The 25,579-nt window shown below is 41.5% G+C and overlaps 1 protein-coding gene across 6 annotated transcripts in view; it reads right to left on the bottom strand.

Annotated features, from left to right (window-relative positions):
• The window catches only part of PTPRM (protein tyrosine phosphatase receptor type M), a 742,830-nt gene that overhangs the window by 125,352 nt on the left and 591,899 nt on the right, over positions 1 to 25,579 (bottom strand). For all 6 annotated transcript variants that reach the window (XM_044382848.3, XM_026496000.4, XM_048218445.2 and 3 more), the window contains 3 exons: positions 17,233 to 17,384; positions 13,495 to 13,569; positions 8,345 to 8,532 (listed from right to left, as the gene is read on the bottom strand). In XM_044382848.3, the coding sequence (XP_044238783.1) occupies positions 8,345 to 8,532; positions 13,495 to 13,569; positions 17,233 to 17,384 (415 nt within the window). The remainder of the gene's footprint in view (positions 1 to 8,344; positions 8,533 to 13,494; positions 13,570 to 17,232; positions 17,385 to 25,579) is intronic.

The following is a 25,579-nucleotide window of genomic DNA, read 5'->3' as shown; positions in this document are numbered from 1 at the left end:
GCCGCCGAGATGCGGAAAGGCAGAGTTGGCACTGTCAGCGGGCCCCCAGGGCTGGACGGGTCCTCTGCCAGAGGACAGAACACTTCACAGCAAACAAAACCACAGACAGGAAAAATAACACCCCTGGCCATGAAATCACAAGTCAAATCAATAAACCACAAGGTTAATTTCCATAGGTTTGTAGCTCTGTGGTGTTGCGTGAGGAAGTGACTGGCACAATGGAAAAAAACATGTGCTTTAGAGTTAACAGATATGGGATAAATCCCGCCACTCGATGGCGGGATGGCCTTGGGGAGGTTACTTCCATTTGGCATCATTTCCTTGTCTGTAAATGGGTATGATAATGATGTACTAGCTCTGCGGTTAGAATGATCCCTGTGCATGCGTGCGTATGCGTGTGCGTGTGCATGCGTGAACATCTCTGTACAGTGCAGAACACAGGAGGTGCTAGCCAGAGGCAGGTACCATCAACATCATGATCAAAACTCTAAGAGCTGATTAAGACTTTATGAAAAGTCTGCTCCTCCAGACCTTGCTCCCTGCTGAATTATGTCCATGATAACACAAACTACTTTGATGAGCTTTCAAACTGTGTATGATGATATAGGGTTTCTCCCTTGGAATAGTCAGGTTAAAGTCTCACCTAAATAATTCTACATTATTTCTATTGCAATTAAATAAGAAATTTAAAGCAAACGTGGATTACAAATATTTATCCTAAAATTGTTAAACACATGGTTGGCTTTCAGTGAGTAGAATGATGTGCTGGACCCACGTCCATTAGTACCAGTTTGAAACCACTGGTTGTTGGTAAGGCTCAACTTGGTCAGCACAGTTTCTCCTGGTTGGCTGTTGCTAACTCCTGGTTGGCTGTAGGATGATTTATATCATTGTGAGTGTGTGTTCTGTCATAGTTCTATCCATCTTTAATTTCATCTCCCCTTCTAAGGGTGTATGTGTTTAAATACACAGAAATCAATTTAGCAAATACAAAGTAACTTCTAGTTAGCAGTGTTTGTCAAATATCTATTGAATAAGCCAATTAATACACAGCCTAGCATATTATCAGTTAAGATACTGCCCGCTGTATTATCCGTTGATGTGTTGCCTACTGTGTTACTCGAACACAGAGCTATGAGATAGTGGAAGGCCAGGTTGTTTCTGATTGCGAGAACCAGGAGAGCGCCCAGAGGAGGTAACATCTGAGTTGGGTCTAATGGAATCAGGCGCATAAAGAGGGAGCTGGAAGTCAGTCGAGGCAGAGGCCACAACGTGACGAACTGCCCAGAGTCATGAAGGTGCTTGGGGTGGAGAGATGACCATAAGGCACATGGTGGAAAGTGGCTGCAGTTAAAAATCAAGCCTGAAGTACAGTGTGAGGTCATGTCATGGAGGTCTGAGGAGACCACGCTGAGTTTCTTAGTTTTGGAAAGAAGCCGCAGCAGAATTTTTAGCATCACACGTGATAACATCTACATTTTATGAAAAAAACTGATTGCAGAGTGGAGAAGGAACAGAGGACATGAAATGTGGAGAGGTGAGTTAGGGTACTCTCGTGATGGCTCAGGCAAGACGTGAGGACCAGGCAGTGGGAGGGATGGAATTGGGAATGGTGGGCAGGGTGAGCATTCAGGACTTGTACGCGGCTGATGGGGCAGTGAGGGCAAGGGAGGAGGCAATGACGGCCGTGCTGAGGCTAGCTGGGTGGTGACAGCATCCGACTGATCCTAAACACACAAGGTCAGCGAGAGCTAGGACACAGGCACATTTGTAGTCCCTTCTGGGCCAGGTCCTGTGACTAATGGCATCTGACACTAAAAGCATGTTAACAAGTGGGAAAAGTACTCAACTTCTCCCAGGATAGAAAATTCCAACAACCAGCTTCCAAATGGAAACCAGACAGTTGACCAGAGGGGCCTGAAACAAGCTGGTAAATGTCTACAGCCATCAACTCTCATCAGAGGAAAGAAATTCTGTTGCAGGAAGTAACAATTTTTAACCAAATTTTCTGAAGTTTGAGCATGTACGTGATATCATCAGGGGCATGGGCAAAAGGCAACTGAATTAAAAAACCAACGAACACATAAGAGGTCCTGAAAGCAAGCATGACAACAAGGAGCATGCAATGAAATAGAACAGACACTTTTACGTTCGCAGTTTAGAAAAAAATAAACCAAGGACTCACCATAAAATCAACCCTTTCTATTGCATTATTTAAAAGTATGCAGAAACTTTTATCTATGAAGAAAGTATCTATAAACACATGCACTTGACTTGCCCCAAATAGCTCGAGCAACTTCAAAATTTCAGATAGAAGTTTTTATCATTTTCTCATGGACCAGCTCAGCCTCCCCATAATAATTAAAGGGAAAAAAACATGTCAAAACTCACTTGGCTGCTACAGCCATTGGAGGCACAGCTGTTGTGATTCTTAATGCATTTATGGTGCCTGCCAATGCTCCCTCTAACTCCGTATCCTCAAGCTTTCAATGGTTTTGCTTTGTTTGTTTTGTATCCTGTGGAACAGAAAATAACCTGCACTGATTGTGGCAATTGATTGACTCAGCTGGTGCCTCAGAATACGAAATGGGAACTGAAAAGCACATCTGAAAAGTGTGTGGGCTGGAGGTGAGCAGGAAGGGGGTGCCTCCACCCCGGGCTGCGCGGAAGCATGGCAGCGGCTGTATCAGGCGATGGTTCTATCTGCTATAAGTAACGCAAAGTACCTTTCCTTCCACCTTCCCCGCCCTCTCCTGTCAATACCCAGCAAAGAGGCTGTGGTGCACCGTTCGGAAAACATGCCCAGAAGTTCGGACAGTTCTCCGTCTGCCAGCTCACCTCCAGCAAGGGACAGGCGGGCAGCCCCGGGGAGAGCTGTCCTCCCAGGCTCTGCGACTGTCCCCTCGGAGCCACATCTGTCTTCCAGGCCTGTCCTGTCTAAGGGCATCTGAACCTGGATGAGGAATTACACCTGCAAGGTCCACAGAGTGGGGGTGCTTTTCTTTTCTGTTTCGTTGGCTTCCCTGAGGTGGGAGGCAAGTAAGCAAAAAATAGACTTTGAAGGGCAATTGAGATGTTTTAATAATAATGCCTTCTTCACTTGCTACAACTTGGTCAAACAAGGACAAAAGCGCCAAATGTCAACAATTGTGCTCCATTTAACAAAACTGGCTATTTTACTTAGAAAAGAGGGGGAAGGAGGAGAGGGGAAAATATCTAATCCATACATTTTTAAAAAGACTTATAATGAGCTACCAGGAGATAGACATGTTTAAAGATAATCCAGGTTTCAGAAAAATGCATAGGTTGTACTTAAGCCTGAAGATTTTGACATAACATCTTCAATTTCCCAGTTTAAATTGGGCTGAAAAACAGTCTCCATGTTCAATTATAAAATTAATCACCAGTGCTTGTACCCTTGAGAAATATACAGGAGAAAAGTAAGTGGGATGAGAATACTTTCCTAAATATATTTAGATATAGATGTACACTTCTTTTTCAAGAGCGGGCTGCAAAGCATTACTTAGGTTTTGAGTTTTAACTCCAGCAATCGGAAAATAAAATTTTGTGGCCCAGAGCAATATTGATTATTAGCTAATGAAACAGTGCCATCTGTGTTTTTCAGGATGCCCTATTTGGGAGTAGTTTTAAAGTGCTGTCCTTCCTATCTCTTAATTTTACAATGATAGCAAAATGTGTTCTTTCAGAATTAAGCAACTGTGGTCCTACACAAGGTTAATGTCTTTTCTGCTTCGATCGTCAAAGAGACTTCAAGTTACTCAAAAAATAGAGAATGAAAGGCAGCCTTCCTGGGACCCCAGAGGGGGAGAGATTCGCTCTCCAACCCCACAGGGTCCCTGCTGAGGCTCCCTGGGACAGTGACAAGTGACAGGGCACAGGACACCTGTGTCTAGGATGGGACCTGTAGGTTCAGGGAGAAGCAGCAGAATCACCGTGACTCCAGGGGACAAAGGCCCAAGTCTGGGGGGGGGGGGCAGGGAAGACAGCTCAGTCCTACCTTGCGTTCATCCTGTGTAGCTATCCTTTTTCTCCCATTTTTGGTAAACCCACAGATATTCCCCAAGGGGTTGGCACAGACTGCTCTTTGCTTGCTGGGAGAAGGAACCAGCGACTTCTGCAGCATTGTAAACAGACTTGCCCTTTCTGCTCTGTCTTCCTCCCGAGATCCCTGATCTACTCTCTGATGACAACCTGCCATTTTCTGTTCCATTCAGCATGTTTACTTTTTTATTGTGATTCATGTCTGAGTTTCTTTGGAATCAAATTACTGCATTTCCCTGGTGAGATATACCATATGACGATCTTGTTAGAACAAAATCAAATATAAAATTTGCACTCAATGCTGCTGGGTCTCGTCCTCACCACATGTTTTCCCTTTGGTTTGGACTCACTTCTGTCGGCTACTTGAATGGTAATGAATCCTTCCAGCACTTAGGACAAATTTCAAACATTTCTGTCTTGGAAAAGATAAAGACAGATGGGTTGAAACACTGTTAACAGAGAGAAAGTCACTATTTCAAAACTATTTTACAATGTAGATGGCTGGTTTTCCCCAATACGCATGGATTGAAGAAAACCAGAAAGACCAACAGATTGATTTTGGGGAGTCACAGCAGCAACTGGAGACTTTCTTGACATTTTATCCCTAGAGATGTAACATCATTTACTGTTTCACTGAGTCCTGAAGCCAAGCACTCCGTAGAAAAAATTTTTTTTTGAATGGGAATGGAGCAATATAGTTCATACTACACTTTTCAGTGAAAAGTTTCCCTCTCCCCTTTACTTTTCTGGGTGCTGATTATTATCTTTCAAGCAATTCCTGTGTGCCACGTACAAATAATGTTTAAAAACCAGGTTGTGCTAAATAGAGCAGGAATGAGTCTCCATCCAAATACAGGAGAGACTCGTGTTACCTGAGTCTTTCTTCAGTTCCCACGGCTTCCAGAGTGATGTTCAAGCTACTGGTGGGGTGCTCTGTGATCAGAGCCTGACTACCTGTGACGGCCAGCCCTTCCTAGGATTCAGGCACACAGCACGACTGCCATCTTGGAGTATACCCTGTTCTCTAGCTTTTGTGTCTGCCTGGAATTTGCCCTCTTCCACTTCCTGGCCAACTCCCACTCACTTTTTTGAGGAAAGAGTCATCCTCGCTCAGTCTGGTGCCCCAGACCAGCCAACGTGCCCCCAGTGGCTGTGGAAGGACTGCTATGAATCTCTCATTGGGGTTTAAGCTGACAGACATGCTGTAGTCCCTGTAAGGCTGCTTCCTCCAGTGGCGTGAGCTTCCGGAGGGTGGGGGTGGGGCCGGAAGTTCTCCGAGTCCCCGGCACTGTCAGATTCACAGCACCTGCTTAGTATACGCTGGTGAATTAATGAGCATAGCAACTTGTTCAATTAACCGCCTCTCCTCCATCTTTTGTTGCCAAAGACACCTGAGAACCTTTAAAAAAAAATAAACAGTATTTGGTGGTCTATAGTCACACCATTCCCGGGGACTTTCCTAATTTAGATATGAAAATATTCTTTCAGCAATAAAAGGTGACAGCATTCATTTTGAAACACTTATTTTCTCAAACCCTTTGTCCAGAGAATCAAACCTACCTACTCATTTAAGTTACTTTTTAATGGGAACTTTGGATGATACGTGATACATGGTAAGGAAACCATCGAGCGTTTCAGATGAAGCAAACATGTACTGAGCCATAACGTGACTGGCTCACTCTATCCTCAGAGTGCTGAACACAAGAAATGACAGAGAGGGACTGAAACCACAAAATGACACAATTTCCCCATAAAGAACATGGTGTGAACTTTTCTATTGGATCTTATTATAAGTTAGTATTTTTCTCTTTTACTGGTTAATACTTCACTTAATGCCAGATTCAGTTCTAGCACCTATGAGGCTAAATGAGGGAATCCCCACAACAAGCTTATGAGGTTAACACTATAGGTATTCCATTTTACAGATGAGGGAACCGAGGCCCAGAAAGGGTAGACAGCTTGCCCAAGGTCACACAGCTAAAAAGATGCAGAGCTGAGCTGGCATACAGGCAGTCTGGCCCCAGGGCCTGTGTCCCACACCACAGCGTGATTCACGCTGCACCAGGCAGCCAGGGCACTCCTAACTTCAGGTGTGGATTAAATGCAAGGATGTGCACTCAGCCACATGGTTCACCGAGGTGTCTGTGGCGCGCTAGGATCATCTCCTACAGAATCTTCTATTCCATAATTCTCCCTGTAACACCTCCCTGTTGGTTCCTACTCTCTAGCATATGTTCTTTTTAATTTTTTTCCCTTTCTTCTTCTTTCCCTCTTCAAAAAACCCCAACAAGCTGATAACGGTTTTGGTGTTTAAAAGTATTTACTCCCCCCCCCCCCCGTTTATTTAAATATAAGTGACATGTAACATTGTGTCAGCTTCAGGTGTGTGATGTGGCAATTTGATACACATATATATTACAGTCCTCTCTGATCCACTGAAAAGCTAGAATGAGAAAAAGAGTTTTTTGAAATGTAATTAATTAATACAACATTTTATTTCAGTGTAACAACCCTTAATAAATCATCAATTATAAACTGCTTCAAATGAATATAAACTATTCTAGTATGCACTTATAAATCATATTTCTTCAGGAGATATGAATGGGAAATGATTTTTTTGTACACTTTCAAATATGCATCATCTATAGTGTGTTATAGGAAGTCTCGGGGTATTTTTATATAGTCCATGAAAAATGGGACACAGGTGACTTTATGAATTGTTATTTGAGCCTATAACTAATCTCTTTGACATTAACATCTTTAATAAACATTTGAGCAATATCTGCATTCAGAATATTGGATAGAACTAAGACATCATCTCTATTCATTAGGCTTATATTTTCTTACTAACCTAATTTTGTCTTTCATAAGATATTAATGCTTTTGGAAGTCTTACTCTTAATCCTATTAATTCCTAAGCTAGCCTTTAAAAGTGCATGAGGAAATATGCAAAGGCAGTCAGTTTCACCGAATTACAAGCTAAATTGCTAACGGTAGATCTAAGAACTTTGGGGTTGCTAAAATGCAGAGCTTTATCTGAAAATATAGCCTGGACTGAAATCCAGCCCCCGAGGCTCAGTTTCCTTGGTGCAGCAGCCTTCTGAGCTGAGGTCACTGGCAACATAGGAGGCTGGTCAAGTCAGCAGAGCAGAGTGTGTGTCTGTTTGTCCTTGTGGCCGAAAGACCCAGTCTTACAAGCAGCATGGCCGTGGCGCGGCTCTGACAGCTATAATGAAATCTCTGGCGATTCAGCTCAGAAGTGGGGCTAAACCCAAGACTACCCAGTGTCTGGGGCATGAAATGAAGTATCATGAGCGTCCCCGAGGGGACAAAGAAGCAGAGTTTGAAACTCGTAGGGTATGGAGGTGGTAGGAACTGATTTTTAAAATACTCTTAATTCCAGACAAAATGTTTCCCAGCTGTGACCTGGTCAGGGAGATGCAGTATCGCAGAGACATTCTCAAATGTCCACAGCTCCACATCTACATAATCTTGTTTGCACTGTATGCCAACTGCTACTTCTTTCTCCACCAACGAGTGTGAACTAGTTTTATTTAATGAGGTAAAAAAAGCAATCCACGCCCGCTACCTTCCCCCCCCCCCCACCAGCCTCAGCCTCAGCCTCAGCCACGCACACACACTCAAGGGATGGGACACTTCTTTGAATCCGACTTCTTCAAATCAACTAATTCTCTCCAGTTCTTGAATGACTTTCCAACAGAATCAGCTAATGGCTGAGGTGGGAAAGTGAGCCCTACATTTTAGAGAAGGTGAGAGAACATCGCTGTGCCTGGAAATGTCCCCGGAAGCTGCCCGCACTAGACCCCCGGGACAGCCGGGTGCTCTGGGCCGGCAGGACAGCGGCTGTCACAGCCGTGACACTAGCCAGCCCTTTTCCTGGGGCCTAATCTCCACCACATGACATCACTGGTTGCTCTGTAATTGTTTTAAGTGGACAGTTTCTTCCTGGATAACTACCGCAACATTATTAGGATTTAACATCAGACTTAATTATAGAAAAAGCCAAGAAGTGTAATCATGAATGGGGACAGAGCCCGCTCAGCCTCTGTTCCGTTGCATATTTATGAGGATGAAGGGAAACGGTGAAGTGGTCCTCCTTTTTCCATTTCATGTACGTTCCCTTCCCGGTAAGCAGCCTCACCACCAGATGGCCGCAGGTCCCTTTCTGGCAGCACCCCCCTCCCCCAGGGTCCCGCTGACCAGCTGCAGGAGTTGGGGGTGCAGTCCCGGCCACGGCGCCCAGGAAGGCGCTCGTGCTCACCTCGTATTCCTCCTTGAAGCCGTAGCCCTCGGCACACTTCATCTGCGTGATGTGCTGCAGCAGGTCTGCCACCCGGATGGCGGGGTGGAGCTGCCCCGTCTGGTAGGGCACGTCGGCCGGCTCGCGCTTCTTGTACGTGTGCGGCTGCACCAAGCTGCTGGTGTCGCTGGCCATCGTGTGGCTTTCGTCTAGGAAAAGAAGGCCGTGACGGGAGTGAGGCGGGACCGGGGGGCTACGTGGGGGTCACGAGAACGCTAAGAAGCTGCCGCTGACATCCCCTCCACCGACGGCTCCAATAATCCCCACGGTGGCTCAGTAAGAAAGAAAAGTTGGGTGTTTAGAAATTTAAATGGGACTGGCAATACCGATAGGAATGAGGCAGAAATCTTTGCTTTTACAAAGCAGTCCAAACGATATATCGCTTTCACAAAGCTGGTTGGTAGGAACCCTTTAGCCATTGGGCGCTCAAGTTTATAGAAGTTTCGGTCTGAAACTTCGCCAAGGCCTGGCGCAAAACCAGCCTTGTCTTCTCCTGAAGATTTGTTAACTAGTTTGTATGATGAAGTAAATAAACTCCGTACAAATGTTCTGTGAGCAAAATAAAAATGCACAAAATGGGTTGGCTTATAAAGCTAGCAATGAAAATGTGGACTTGACACATGAAATCCAAGGACAGCGGAAATAGAAAACGGAACTTGGTCTGATGAGTCACTCGCATGCTCCGGTGTCAGAAAGCTTGACAGAAGGTTGTGAACCAGCACATGACACATGGAATGTTCTACAAGAGCTAACATGCAGGCCGACGCACAGCAGAACCAGCTGGCTTTGTCAGAATCTACAGATAAGACACACACTCCCATTCCCTCCACACCTTTTCCATGGGCGAATGGGGGAACTTACCATTTATTGGCACTTTTAAGAAGGTACATATCAGGAGAAAAGAGGAGGAGAAAAAGGAAACAGGGCATAAGCAATAGTACTGTGTGAAAAATTACAGGTAGTTTTTATTCTGTGCTTTACTTTTATAGTTAAGTTTTCTATCTGTAGGTGATCAGAGGTCAAAGCCTCAATCCTCCCATCACCTTAGGATGGGGTGTTTTATTTAAGCACTCAAAAACAAAAAGGAGGTTAAAATCGTATCATAATTGCTTCTCATCCCCCGTGAGCTAAGTAATAACTAAATAAGTCTTATTTGTATTTGACATATTTTCTCATTTAAAATTCTTGAACACGTCAACCGAATTGGACTACAAAACTAATGTCAAAATTTGGTCAAATAAGCCTAAAGAGGCTATATTTTAATGGAAGACTCCTAGTACATTAGATTAATGAACTGCAGAAATTGTAGCTATTAAAAAATGTCTATGCAGGAAGGTGCTAGTAGATTAAGAGTTCCACGTGCTACAGGTGAGCTCATCATAATGCTGAATCCCTTTAGCCGTCCTGTGATTGAGGATGTGTCTCATAAAATATAACGCTAACTTCCCTTAAAAGGAGAATGTTAAATCAAAATTGATTTCAGGTATAAAGAATTAAAACATACATACAAAAGGATACATTCATTTTTTTTTTTAAAAATTACCAGATGGTTTATCAATAGGGAATTCAGCTATGGGTATTTTTTTTTTTTTAACTGAGAGATTTAGCTCCAGAGGAAATCTCGTTCAAGGGCACTCGGTCGGCTGGGCCTGGTTTTTAAACCTCAGTTCTATCTGCATCGCAAAGCACCTGGGGATGCATGGTATGGAAGGTGGTACACAAGTGTGTAGCTATGTTGCTGTTGCTGAAATGGCACCTGGATCACTACGAGGTGGCTAAAGACACAAAGACAAAATAAAAAGGAGTGGTACGCTGATTTTATGACTTTGGTTTTCATTTGGATTTGCTTTGAAATTAGCCATTCAGACGTTCCCATTTTATTAGAACAGTCACGAATAACCCGGGACATTTGCGCATCAGCTTTGCTCGCTGGCAAGTGCCAAGCTCATAAAGTGGGATGCAGGACCCCTGCTGAAGGACTGACTCCGTAGAGCTTTTAGCTACTCCAGCAGGAAGTTCTGTTCTTTATACTAAAATAAATGGAACATTAATTAGTTTCCCCCCTGTGCCTCTCTCATTCTCTCCGTTTTGTACCTTTTGGGATGAACGTAATTAAATGCCCTCCACTGTGGACTGACCTCCTAAACTTCCCCTAAATGAATCATCTAGGCCTTTCTTGCGGAGACACCACAACCTGGTAGGGCTCTGGTGCTAGGGCGAGGCATTCTTGGAAGGTTTAATTCCCAGAGCGTCCACCACTGTTACCACTGTACTGATCACACCCGCTGCATGACTATCTCGGCCTCGTGACTAGTGTGCAGGACCTGTCTTAAGGCATGTAAGCACTACCGAGGCCATCTAAGAAATGAGTGCTACTATTGAGTACACAGATGTCGAAGAGGGAATAGAAGGCTTCTCGTGCCATCCGTGGTATGAAACTGGGTCACCCACACGATTAGAAATTCTTGATGCCACCAAAATTAGTGATTAATCACTTTGCTCTGACTTAAAAAGAATTATTACTGATAAAATATATTATTTGACATTGATTTCCTATATTGGTTTAAAAATTACCAACAATTTTTTTCAATTAAAAGTTATGCCTAGGAGGAAATCAGAAACAAAGTTTCTCACTAACAGTTCTGATGGGTTTTGGAGAACTGTGAATTAATTCTTCCTATAGTCTTTCATAGACTATCTTCAATTCTCAACACACCAGCTGAAAAATCTAGAATTGAAATGAGTGCCATGTTTTTGAGGTGTGTGTGGGGTGTTCTATCTACGTATCTATCAATATCAACATCTATCTATCAAAATCTGTCTATTAACCTCTCTCTTTTATTTTTTTGGCGAGAAAATGACATAAAGGCACAGTAAAGCTCTATGCGTTAGGCGGGGCACCTTAGCGCATAAGCATAACAGGTGGAGATAATGGAGGATTTAAGCACGCCAAGCTCCAAGTCACAGCAAAACGCTCTTGTCTATGTAACTGTTAATAGTGCCGTTCCCCTAAAGTGCCAGAGTAGATGTATGTACAGCTTATCTTCTTTCCGTGATGTCAAGGGATCACCTCATTAATCCTTACTATGCAATATATGGATTCACATTTGCACCAAACTCCGTGGGAGGAACGGTTCCCAAGCACGGCCATTTGCTGCGTTGGTACATATATAAGCCAGACATGGTAACAGTTATTTGTCAATCTGGCTGACTTACTTTTCACAGATGTACATCATTTTTGCCACTTAAATTGTCTGTTCAAGTGATTCCCTTTTGGTAAAGAAGCCAAACCAAGTTTAAAAGATGTCCTTAGTGTTTGTAATAACAAAGCAGCGACTTTAAAAAATGGTATTTGTTTAATAAGCTTATCTTAATCCTGCTGTGCAATCTGAACATTTTCTTCCCTCTGACAGTGCACGTCTTGGCCCTCCCCACTCCAGCTCCCTCAAGGTCAGGACGTCTACTAGAGGAGCTGCAGAACGAATGCCACGGCACACAAAGAAATCACACATCTTCGCCTATCAGAAGATTCTGCAAATGTCATCTGCATGTAGATTACATTGTTCGGGTGCCCAAAATTAGCCTGTGCCCCTTACTTATGAAAAGAATAAAAATGCGGCCTTTTCACCGTATAGCTGGCATTAAAAGGGGTGCAGGGCTTTAGTGAGCTGTGTTTGTTAGCTCAGAATGAGGCAAGTTCAAAAATTTGGGTTTGTGTCCATTCTTACACTTCTGTCTGAGTTCACTTGTAACTCAGGTGACAAACTTGCTCAAGCCCAGAAAACATGGTAAGAAAAACAAATCATCCTACCTACAAAAATCGTAACAACTTAGAGAAAAGAGAAGCACAGGGGGAAAATTATGTTGCAAAGATATCAACCCTTGTAAAGAGAATTAGGAAGCAGTAGTCGAACAGCTGAGGGTAGAACTTTTGCTACGATGAATTGGTATATAGCTTGAAGTCGTTTGTGCTGTGCTCCTTCTCGGTATGGTTAGTAGTAGAAAGAGAACACAGCCGTGATACACTTGGCTTATTGATGCATCTCAAATGCAACAGCTTCTCATGCTTATTTGGTTATCAGAGCCAGGTAATGCCATTTCTCCAGAACCTTCTTACATTGGACAAATGGGATTTTTTCCGGCTTCCCACGGGGAACATTTTATATCTTCAATGCATTCTGCCCCACTGGGCTAACATTTTATTTCATTTCTAGTGACATCTGACACATAATAAACCATGTGATTATAAAGTGCCATCTTGTCACTTTTCTGCTGAGAACACAGCTCCTTTGAAATTCCACTGTGTGACAGACACTTTGGAATGCTGGGGTGCCCTGATTGGCTCTGAGAAGGGGTAGGGGGCCCAAACTCTACTGTGATAATTTTTCTGCATAACATTTGGCATAATTAGAAAAATGCTATTTTTGAAGTTGAAGTTTTTAGTGCTTAGTGGTAAGTGAAAATAATAAGAAGTGATTTTTACTTTTACAACTGTCACATTACAAAATTTAGCTCTTGGAAGTACACAGTGGAGTGATGACATACTGTGTTTTCCCTTGGGATCAAATCTGACTTTAAATTCTGAACACAGAAAGGGAAAATACGAGAGCTGGGCTTGTTCATTTGAATCCTTTGGTATCGTTTCCAACATACATGAGGCAAAACCTTCTTATCAAAGGAGACTGTTTGGAGAGTCTTTTTATTATCTATGCCCTCCCCCCGGCCACCCACCACCCCCTTGTCCTGCTTACAATCCCTGCATCAAACAGAGCAGAACTCCAGGCTCCTAGAGAGTGGCCACTGACTTTCTAAATTACTCCTGCAATAAACTGTGATAAAGGGAAATGTTCTCACCTAAAATTGCAGTTGGCACAAATGGGTCTGTCATACATCATAAGCGGGTCAATGCAGAGAAAGTAAAAAGAGAAAGAACAGTAAATGATTGATGAAAAGCCCCCCACTTTTCCCGCAGAAAGCCATAGAAAGCATCGGGTTACAACACATCAAACGTATTAAGCTCCTCAAGCATCATGGGCAGCAAAGTGAGAGCGCGGATTGATTCTGATTGCTAAGGGGTTATGAATGGATGCAACAACGGAAAAATCTGTTACCTGGGTAGTAAGAATTGGGCACCGATGTGCTCAGTGTATTCGTTTTCATTGTAAAGGACGAGGGTGAAGACACAGCTGTAAATGAGAGAAGGACTAGTCAGCAGGTGCAGAGAGGCAGTACCTGAGAATACGGCCCTCCGAGGTCACTCAGAAGGACACCACGCTAGTAAGAGACTTGACTGATGAAACGCCAGACATCTACAGAAGTCTATGTGGTAAATACTACCATTCTCCAGTGTCTCCAGGGAATCACTTGTACTTGAGGGGACAAACATGCGATAATATCACTTAAAAGATTTTCGTACTCTACAAATGAAGAAAAATCCCCATAACTTCTGCCGCCATTTTGAATAGAGAAAGTCATTAGACTTCTGTTTTGACTTCTAGCCTTTGCTTGTCGAATTCTAGTATCATGCCAGTTGGTTTTTTTTGTTTTGTTTTGTTTTGTTTTTGTTTTTTAATAACTAAGGGTATGAGGAGGTGTCTACACATGGCTGTTGGAGAATTTTCTGAATGTCGATGTTTTCGCGGTTCGTTAACTCCTCTTGTTCCTCCTATTTTGGATATTCTGAGACTTTCTATAATGTTATGACCTGGTTTACAAAAACAAAGGTGATGTTTCGTGTGCACTATATTTAAGGTGAAAGCTGCATGCCTTCACATTGTTCTCTTAGTCTTTTCAGTCTTTTTAAAAATGCTTATTTTTCTTTGAAACGGTCCTCTGAAAGATTCGGGATTTAACTATTAGATCTTCTCCCTCCCTGTTATTGGGAGGGAAAGTCAATCCCGTCCAATTAATCTGCTTTCATTGAAAGTGGGTACTTCCTTTTCAAAAATTAGTTTGTGAACCGTCTTCAACATCTTAATTGATTAGTGCTTTAAAATCACTTTAATTTCATTAAAGTATAAGGCTAATGATTTGCATGTGCTCAAATGTTCAAGTTGGTTAAATGCAGGTCTAAATCTTAACTTTCTGATGTAGTTACATGATTTATTTGATGCTAAAGTTCTGGATTGGGACACTAATACCCAATTACATCATTTTATTAGGGGCAGAAATACCAAATCCCTGTGGATATTGTATGCTATCTTTATTCTGCTGCCATGTTAATATATTTCAGCTCTCGTGGAGAAGTTTTTACCTCTGTTTATATTTTTAAAATATAGAATTAAGAAATGACAGACCAATAACCAGAACCCAGGCTGCCTGTCATTTAGAAGATATTTTTCTAAAATAGAGAGGTATCATATTTATAATGCATGTTTATGGTAAACTGCCAGGAAAAAAGAGGGTAATTGATGAAAATAAGAACAAAAACCCGAGTACTTATAAAATGTGCTAGGGTCAGTAAGAATAACGTCTATTACCTGCAGACATTTTTATGTCATTGGTGAAAGTGTGCAAAGCAGATACAAAATAGCTATGTTTATTTTCACCCTTTAAAAATATATTTTAAATACTTTTGTCTTTAGTATAAAAATGAAACCCATTCCCACTATACACATTTATTTTCCCCCTTTGTATAACATTAAAAAAAGATGGTACAACTCCCATTTGCTTTGGTAGACAGATTATTCCCCATTCTCATAAACGAGCTTGTGCTTATTTTTAAATTCTCCAACTTCGTATTTCTCACTGTCTCATTTCTAAAAGCTACTCACCTCCCAACCCTAAAAGACCTCAGACATACCCAGACTTGTAATAGGTTCGGGGCTGGAGGCCTAGGGGTCTAATGAACCCCTCTCCTGCACGTTTCCTCCCCCAGTAGCTCGTCTCTTATTCTGAAGGCACTAAGAGAGTAACCATGATAAAGTTACCATCAGGATCACTCTGATGGTTGGGGATGGGATGGCACTTAGTCATTGCTCACAGAGTGGGAGGAAAACGGAGCACGTCCTGCTGTGTTTCCTCTATCAGTGTTATTGACAGGAGGCATAAAATAATGGCTTGGAAGCTGATGCTGGTTTCTGCAGCAACCTCTTTGCCTGAGCATTTATGGATTTCCACAGATACAATCACTTTTAAAGAAGTAACTGCCAAATTAAATTTCCTGTCCAGAGGCAAATAGCCCCTGTTATTCAAACTTCAAAAGCCTGGAAACTAGTCATGTAGGTTTCTAATCTGGGCAGGTAATTCCTAGTAAATTTACGTGTGAGGAATTTCACCACGAAATAGGACATTTGGAACATTAATGGGTTATCCCAGAAAGTGAGAACAACTGTGTGGCCCCTTTCATAATGGCATTGAAGAACTAACCACTACTACCAAGATTCTAACCCTGTTGGTAGGCAGGACTCTTCCCACCCCAGCCCACAACAGTGTATCGTTAAGTAGTGTAATTGCTTTATTTTGGCCATTAAATGCATTATATATGTATATGTATATATATATAAAACATTTGATACAAAAAAAGAGAAAATTCTATGAAAAAAAGTAGTTTGTGGAATACTGGAGCACCACAGATTATGCTCCCTTACACTGAAAATGATACCAAAGGGCAAAGAGCAATGACCAAGAATGAAGAGAGCCACCCTCCCCACTGGGGTGACAGCTGACAGCTGTGTCTGCTAAACTGCTCCCCTGGGCCAGGTGTGCATGTAGATGAATGAATGTAGAGCCTCTAGGGAAGAGGTGGGCAACTGCAGCCACCATAAGTAGAAGCTCTCAGGAGCCTTGCTGAATGCAGGAGAAGGGCAGAGTGCGGGAGAGGTGGACACTGACCACGTAGTGACCGGACAGAGGGCAGGCAGATGGGGGGCCTGGGAGCTGCAGCAAAAGAACAGGCCGAGCGGGTGGTCGGAACACGGCACACACTGTCCACACAGGTATCAGCCCTCTCCCCCAACCCCCAAGACCCGATTTCTGTGCTTCTCAATCATGGTTCTGGACTTTCTGCATTTTTATTAGTGTTGGTGATAGCTGCACTTTTGTTTCATCCTCTTGCTGTCCAACATGCTAATTATGTGGCCAGTGGCAGTGGCAGTCTGTGGGCATGGATTTCACACAGTAAAGAAACCTCTGCCCTTGAACTCAGCATGGCCATGAACCACAGAATCAGGCATCCACGTGGGATTTACTTCTGGTCTCTGAGAAGATCACCAGGGACACCCACAACTGCTCCTTTTGTTCGTCATATACTCAATCGAATTGTTAGCTTTCTAAAATAATGCCTTGTACCTGGATCACAGGTGGCAGTCTGGGAAGGCATTAGCTGAAGTTTGGTTTACCCACCTGGTGTGAGATGTAAGACTTGTGAAGTGGAAATACAGTTTAACTTATTAATTGCCACTAACAGCCCTATAATAAAGGCAAAACCTGTCAGCTAAACAAATAAACAATTAACTTGTTACTGCCATTTAGTGAGTTGTCTTAGAATAGGCTTCCCTGTGTAATTCCACACCTGGTTAGCTTACAAACAGGATCTCAACCACAAAAAGGATGATGAGAAGCAGGTGCCTTTCTCTCCAAGAAGAGAAAAGCCTTCATGCAATGCTAAGGTTTCACAGAAACTGTGGCTTCCTGTGCTCCCTGGTCTGGCCCTATCATCTCTGCTGTTTCCTCTTCTCCTAAGCAAGCCATGACACCCACAGCAGTTTTCAGAATTGCTGAAAGGGATGGAGAAACCAATCGGGCATAGGAATTCTCCAGGGAGGTTTTGTTTTCCAATGCCCCAGTACTATCCAGCATCCTAGAAAACCAGAGAAAGGTATTAGAAGCGAAGACACGTTTGCACTTACATCTCCCGTTCAGATTGTGTGTGTCCATGAACGAGAACGCCTCGTCGCAGTTGGTGCCTTGCTCGGCATAGCTCTTGTCCATTGAGTTCACCATCACGGTCATCTCCTGCCGTGTGCTGCTCATCGTCTCCTTCCGCTTCTTGGCTAGTTTCCTTAGGACAAAGAGTCATTATATAGACACGCATGAGAATGAAAAACGGGGCTCTGACATGCGTCCTGAGGAATGATCAGGAATAATTTCTATTGAATTATTCGTATTCATCCCTAACATCTGTTTATGGGGCCTTTTGAAAGTCAGGTTCTCTTCCAGCTGCAGAGACACAGAGATGAAAAACATCTACTGCCAGCCTCAAAACCCACAGTGATATTAGGAACACACAGCCTGAAATATTACTTTCTGCTTCTCCTACTACATGTGAAATTAAAATGACCAATGGCCCTAATACAATGCCATCATAATCTACTTACTGATAAGCTTCTAGAGTTACTCGCTTTTTACTAAATTATTTTCTACACTCCACAGCAAAGAGTAGATGCCCTGGTAAGTATCTGCCAAACAAAACTGAAAGAAGCTAAGGATGAATCTACGAGGCATATTGTTGAACTAAAACACAAAAGCAGGCAAGGAGTGAAGACAGTAGTATCATTGGAGTATGTGCAGAAAGGTTGCTGGCCATGACATTCAGCCTCCCCAGAGCAAGAGGGGCTCAGGCAGGCCTCAGGTGCATATCCCGACTTCTCAGGGAGCTGTGACGTGACTTAACTCCACATGACCCCAGATTAGTTCTTTACTGAGGCCGGTCAGTGGAGCAGAAGGTAAAGAAATTTCAAGTTGCTGGCTTTCCTTGAGAGCTTAGCAGAGGCATAAGCCCCCATATCCCCTCCCTCCGTGGAAGAGAGTGCAAAAAGGCCAAGGGAAGTAAAGAGATTTCCAATTGTTCTGGAGACACAGTTTAACTCTGGCCTCTGAGTCTTGCTCCCTGACCACCAAAAACTCATAATCTGAAGTTACAAATACCTGGGCAAAGCCATAAAAATGTAAGAGACCTGACATACAAAGAAACAGATAAAGCAAAAATTTTTCAGCTTTTACTACTGGAGGTTGTTTTATATATCCGGGACAGCCGAGAATAAAATGAGAGATGCTTAAAGAAAAGGTATAAAGTGAGAAGGTTTAAAACTATTGCACCATAATACCAAAGATATTATGTCCTAAAATACCCTAATTCTGCCTAAGCACCCAGCAGCATTTACACAAGAAGATGGCAGCTCTTTCTAGTAAATCTTCTTGACTCTGATTGACCTAGGACTCAGCAGAATTTAAAATGAGCCACATATTCAAAATCACGCCCATATTAGGTGATTGCTAATGCAATGTAAGACATTGACAACATTAGACCATATGGATAATCTTTATTGTCATTTCCAAATGCCACATAATCCAAATGCTTTCTTGCCTGTAGTTATAATAATCTTTTAATTTCATACCATGAAGGCAGAAGGGTTTCATTAATAAGTTGCCCTTTTTATTACTAAAAAGTTGTTAAAAAAAGAATTTTGAAACAGAAAGATGAAAATCATCTATAATTTCTATGACCGTGTTAAAGTTGTAAAGATGTTTAAAAAGCAACCCAGAGTGGCTTCTTTGGGAGCTGGCATTCTTCTCTTGCCAGCGTGCACACCATGATGGCCTTCTTGGAAACTCCCCCTTTTTTCCCCCAGCAAGCCATGCTGGTCTGAGCTTGGATGTTCTCAACAGGTGTTCTGGACAGAGGCAGCAACCAGGCTCAGGCTCCACAGCTGCGGTTACAATAACACATTTTCTCTCCACTTCTGAATCTGCCAGCTTGTTGGAAAAGCATTCTTAAGCCAGGTCTCCCCAGGAACACTGAAGTGGAGGACTGAGATAATTAGCTCCATAATTCAGGCAAAAATTCCCTTTCTGCTGGAATTTCTTTGATTTGCTTTGGACTGATTTATGCAGATGTCTGCCTCCATACTCTCTTTTGTTCTGCCCATGAAGAAGGCCATCGTCGAGTTCACCAGACTTCCCTCTTTGTCTTTTCTTGCTTGTGTTCTAATCTAATCCTTACAGGTTAGAGATGACAGCAAATGTGCTCCTGGGGGTGGGGTGGATGGGGGATGTGTGGACCCACAAAAGCTAAGCTTGTACTGCAAAAGCTCTATCTCCTTTCTAATCCTCTATCTGTGTGAACTAATTTCAGTGATGTCAAGCTACACACTTCATTGCTGATCATCTTTAAGCACAAAAGAAACCCATTAAGGACCCATGAGAGCCTGCTCAAATCAGAGGTCCTGTCAGAGACCCACAGCTTTAAGCTTATATTAAGCACATACTCTGTTCATGAACCTTCTTCAAAACCTGGCTCACAATGTCCTCAAGCTCCAGCAGATGGATTCCCCCATGGAGGTCCCAGATGCTGTAAATTTGAGGAAAAAATAGAAATCCAGGATTTTATGTGGACTCCTTTAATTTTTAAGTGTTGTCAAATAATTCAAATTAAAAAAAATTAAAACACGATGTGGCCCCAAAACAGCATGTCTGTGGTACTTCTGCTCTCCATTAATATAACCGCACTTAGATACTTACTTGGATTGGAATGGAAGGGAGTGGAAATTAACATAAGGTGCCCAACAGATAATGAGCGACAGTACTCCACAAGTGTTACCTCATTTAATCCTAGTGATCTTGTTAAGAGCCCTTCTTACTTCCTAATTTACAGATGAGGGAAATGGGCCTCAGAGAAGTAAGGTGACTCATCCAAATGGTAGAGCTGAGATGGCACTCCAGATCTCTTGACCCCAAAGACACTCATTTTAGAACAGTGTGTTATTTCTAGTAAAGTTTCATTACATTATGTTTCCTTACAAGTTACCTTATAATTACCACCAAGTTGTATGAATACTCTATCTTCCCGTAACTAAATATTATGCTTTGAAAAAGCAAGAGTAATTTACTAGCACCTAACCAATTACACAAAGAGATGGTGTTCAATATGCTTGTTAATTGAATTAATCATTATCATATCACAGTGTTATTATGGAGAGTTTTTCTACAACCTACTTATCAAAAGAGGCTGGCTTGGTTATGGAGGTTTTCGAGTCATTGCTTGGGGTTTTCATTTGTTCTCATATATACAAATGCTGTAGTCCATAATTACAGAGGGCTGAAGAATGCTGGATTTAGAATGGAGGCTTGGGAATGACTGTGGATAAATGGAAGTTTTCACTTTCTCTTTTTTCTACTTCTCTTGCAAGCTTTGTGTTTCAGATCTGTATTTTTTTAAATGAAAACTTTTAAAACTGTCAGAAAAACTTTCTCAACATAATGAAATTAAGTGTTTTGTGCAGGGAAACCCCTAAAGTGAAGGGAATTCTCTTTGCAATCTTATCTAAAGATGCAAGGAATTTTCCATTTTGATTTTTAACAAATTGTCTAAAGTATTTCAATCTCCAATCTCCAAATTTGGACTGCATGAATCTCAAAGACCTTTAATAATAATAATGATGATAATGATAATAATAAATTCCTAACAATATCTAAAAATGGATCATAAAAAATTAAAGAGAAGACTTCTGGTTTACCATCCAACATGTAAAGAGCTTGGAAGTCATCACCCTGTTCTAACAAGTAAAAAGCTGAACAAACTGAAACTTGGCAACTCTCCTTAGCTTTGTCAGATAATTGAGGTCATTGAGGTCATAGGACAAACTGCTGCTCCCAAAACCACAGAGAGAAACAGGTGAATACGAAGAATCATGACCCGCCAAAGCAGAAGCCCATGAGCAGAAAGCTCTGGTAGAACTGGCACCAGGCCAGGAAAACCTAAGCTGTAATTGATGAGTTACTGGAGGCTCAGGTGGACAAGTCTGAGACTTAAAAACTCTAGGGGGGCATCCAGTCTTAGAGGATCCCCCACACTTTTGTGAGTTTCATCCCCAAGAGCCCTACCAGGTCTTCAAAGTACAGATTGGAGAAAAAACAAAACAAAACAAAGCAAAACCCTCCAGCTTCCAGCAGAAGGGGGTGGAAAACAGCCATTTTGAAATATACCCAGAGCAGAGCATTTCTGTGCTTCTTGAAAGGGCTGGCCCTCAAGAGGATGTATTACTACAGCCTAACCTGCTGGGGTTTTATCAAAGCCTAACTGATCTAGGTGAAGAGAAATACTCAACTTCAGCTCCCTCCAGCCATCCTGTCCCACTTAGTGGCAGGTTACTGAGAAGCACCGGTGAAGATCATAGCGCAGGGGCACAAATTCACTAAAAGCCTAAGACCTAATCATAGATCTATAGAATGCCTTTCCTTCTCCAATACCTACTATCACATTATAAAAGACCTATTCACAGCAGTTCCTTTTATTCAGTACACCAAGTCTGGATGTCAATAAAAAATTATAAGGTATAGTAAAAGGCAAAAAACATGGAAGAGACAGAGCAAGCACTGGAATAAGAGTCAGATGGCAGGGATGCTGGAATTACCAGACTGGGAACTTAAAATAACTATGATTAATATGCCAAGGGCTCTAATGGAAAAAGTAGACAACATGCCAGAACAGATGGATAACACAAGCAAAGATGGGGATACTAAGTAAAAAAAAAAAAAAAAATCAAAAGAAATGCTAGAGATCAAAAAAGTGTTAACGAAAATGAAGAATGCTTTTGATGGGCTCATTAGGAGAATAGACATGGCTGAGGAAAGAATCTCTGAGCTGAAAGACAGGACAATAGAAATTTCTAAAACGGAACAGCAAAGGAAAAAAAAAAGACTGAAAAAAGAGAATACTCCCAAACTGTGGAACAACTACAAAGGTGTAATATACATGTAGTGAGAAACCAGAAGAAGAAGAAAGGGATAGAAACAATATTTGAAGCAATAGTGACGGAGAATTTCCCCCAAATTATGTCAGACACCAAAACAGATTTGAGAAGCTTAGAGTAAACCAAGAAGGATAAATGCCAACAAATCTACACCTAGGCATATCATATTCAAACTGAAAAAAGTCAAAGATAGAGAGAAAAGCTTGAAAGAAGCCATGGGGGTGGGGGTGGGGGAACACTTAACTTATACAAGAGCAAAAATAAGAATTGTATCTGATTTCTCCTCAGAAACCAGGCATGGAAGAAGATAGTGGAGTGACATAATTAAAATGTTGAGAGAGAGAGAAAAAAATTACCTAGAATTCTGTAACCTGTGAAATTATCTTTTAAAAATGAAGGAAAAACAAAGATTTTCTCAGACAAAAACTGAGGGCATTTATTGCCAATAGTCTGCCTTTCAAGAATTTTTAAACGGAGTTCTTCAGTAAGAAGGAAAATAATATAGATCAGAAACTCAGATCAACATAAAAAAAGGAAGAGGACTAGAGAAGGAATAAAGGAAAGTAAAATAAAAACTTTCATTTTTCTTATTCCTAATTGATCTAGTAAATAGCAGTTTGTTCAACTTAATAATAGCAACAATACAGCTGATGATAGTTTATGTATAAGTGAAATGAATGATATCAATGACACAAAGGATGGGAGGGAGGAATGAGGAATCCTTTATTATTATAAATTACTTCACTATCTGTGATGCAGTATAATGTCATGTGAAAGTGGAGTTGGATTAGTTTTAAATGTATATTGCTAACTCTAGGGTAACACTAAAAAGAGTTAAAAAAACTAAGAAAGCAAAGCAAATGGAAAAATATAAAATGCTCAATTAAAACTACTAAAGCAGAAAAAGATTGAAAAACAAAAATAGGAACAGAGAAGAAGGGCAATGAGTAGAAAACAGTAACAAATATGGTAGAAAATAATTCAACAATATCAATACTCACTTTATGTGTTAATGGTCTTAACATCAATTAAAAGACAGAAATTGTCAGAGTGGATCACAAAACAAGACCCAAATAATATGTTCTCTGTAAGAAATCCACTTTAAAAATAAAGATACATATAAATTAAAAGTAAAGGGATGGAGAAAGATATATAATATTAATATTAATCAAAAGAAAGCAGGAATTACATTAATTTCAGATGGAGGAATGTCAGAGCAAGGAAGGTTATGGGAAGTAAAGAAGGGCATTACATAATGACAAAGGGGTCACTTATCCAGCAAGACCTAATCCATAATGTGCCTAACAACAGAGCATCAACCCATGTGAGGCAAAAACTGGCAGACTACAAAGAGAAATAGATGAATCTGCTATCATAGTTGGAGACTTCACCACCCCTCTATCAGAAATGGACAGATCCACAAGGCAGAAAATCAGTAAGGACATAGTTGAACTCAATAGCATCATCAATCAACTTGATATAACTGACAGCTATTGAATACTTCAGTTGACAATATTAGAATACATGTTCTTCTCAAGTTCACAGAGAACATTCACAAAGACAGAACATGTTCTGGGTCATAAAACACACCTTAATAAATTCAAAAGAATAGAAATCATGCAATGTATGCTCTCAGACCACAGTGGAGCTAAATTAAGAATCAGTATGAGAAGACAGCTGGACAATCCCACAATGCATAGAAATTAATGAACACTCTTCTTAACATACCAGTCAAAGAAGAAACCTCAGGAGAAATTTAAAAAATATTTTAAACTACATGAAAATGAAAACACAACTTATCAAAATTTGTTGAAGGCAGCAGAAGCAGTGATTAGAGGGAAATTTCTGGCATTGAATGTAAATACTAGAAAGGAATAAAGATCTAAATCCAAATATACAAAGAACTCTTAAAAGTCAACAAACAAGAAAACAACCTAATTGAAAAGTCAGCAAAAGACCTTAAAAGACACCTTAACACCTCACCAAAGAAGCCTTACAGATGACAAATAAGTATATGAAAAGATGCTTCACATCATCTATCATCAGGGAGCTGCAAATTAAAATAACAAGATATCATTATGAACCTATTCGAATGGCCAAAATCCACAACACTGACAACACCAGATGCTGGCGAGGACGTGGAGCAACAGGAACTCTCATACATTGCTGGCGGGAACACAAATTGGTCCAGCCACTTCAGAAGGTACTTTGGCAGTTTCAAACAAAACTAAGCATGCTCTTAGCATATGATCCAGCAATCACACTTCTTGGTATTTACCCAAAAGAGGTGAAAATTTATATCCACACAAAAACCTGCACATAGATGTTTATAGCCGCTTTATTCATAAATGCCCAAACATGGCAGCAACCAAAATGACTTTCAGGAGGTGAATGGATAAATACATAAAGGGGCACGTACAGACAATGGAATGTTATTCATCACTAAAAAGAAATGAGCTATCAAGCTATGAAAAGACACGGAGGCAACAAATGCACATTACTAAGTGAAAGAAGTCAATCTGGAAAGGTCGCATACTGCCTCATTCCAACTATCTGCCATTCTGGAAAAGGCAAAGCTGTGGAGACAATAAAAAGATCAGTGTTTGTCAGCGGTTGGTAGGGAAAGAGCCATGACTGAGCAGAGCACGGAGAATTTTTAGGTCAGTGAAACTATTCCATATGATACTGTTGGAGTGGATACAAGTTGTTCTATGGCTGTTAGAACTACAGCATGACACTGCCACAAGTGAACCCTAATGTAAGCTATGAACTTGGGGTAATAATGACACATCAGTGTCGCTTTACCAGTTGTCACAAGGGTACCACTCTAGTGCCGGGTGTTGAGAGTGGAGGAGGTGGCGCCTGTGTGCCACAGAGGGTATATGGGAACTCGCTGCACTGACCGCTCAATTTGCTGTAAACCTGAAACTGTTCTAAAAATAAAAGAAAATACAATAATGCCTGGAATAAAATTAGAGGGAGAAAAAAATGTTACAGCCCTAAATTTCCAAACTGGAATAAAGGTGGGGAAGGAGAGAAATGTGAGAGGGATTCCAATGAAAAGAACGGTCTTTCATGCTGATTAGATTCCATTATTTCTCTTATATTCCCTGCCATAAAAATAATAATAAAAAGAAAAAAAAAAACATGGGATGGGGGTTAAAGCAATGGGAGAAAGCTTTTTGGCAAGTTATTCAGTATATGACGGTTTGAATCGGGACTGGCAAAGAAAGCATGGTGAAGAATGAACTCTTGCGCCTCAGAATGGCTGCCAGTCAGGACCCAAGTGCAGCGTGGTTGCAAAGGAAGCAGAAGTAACTCTCCCTCTTATCTCCACTCCGAAGCTAAACTGACTGGAAATTGTGAGAGGATCAGGATGGAAAGGCATGTTGTCATAGATACCCAGCAAATTCAAGGGGAAGGAATCCAAGGCCCAACCTCAGTATGGACCGTAGTCACTCTGTTTATTGTGACTCAGGGTGGAGGACATGGTTCACTCAAGAGC

The sequence above is a fragment of the Ursus arctos genome, unplaced genomic scaffold, assembly GCF_023065955.2.
Source record: "Ursus arctos isolate Adak ecotype North America unplaced genomic scaffold, UrsArc2.0 scaffold_17, whole genome shotgun sequence".
In the NCBI taxonomy this organism is placed as follows: Eukaryota; Metazoa; Chordata; class Mammalia; order Carnivora; family Ursidae; genus Ursus; species Ursus arctos.
This window is presented reverse-complemented; position numbering and strand designations above follow the sequence as displayed.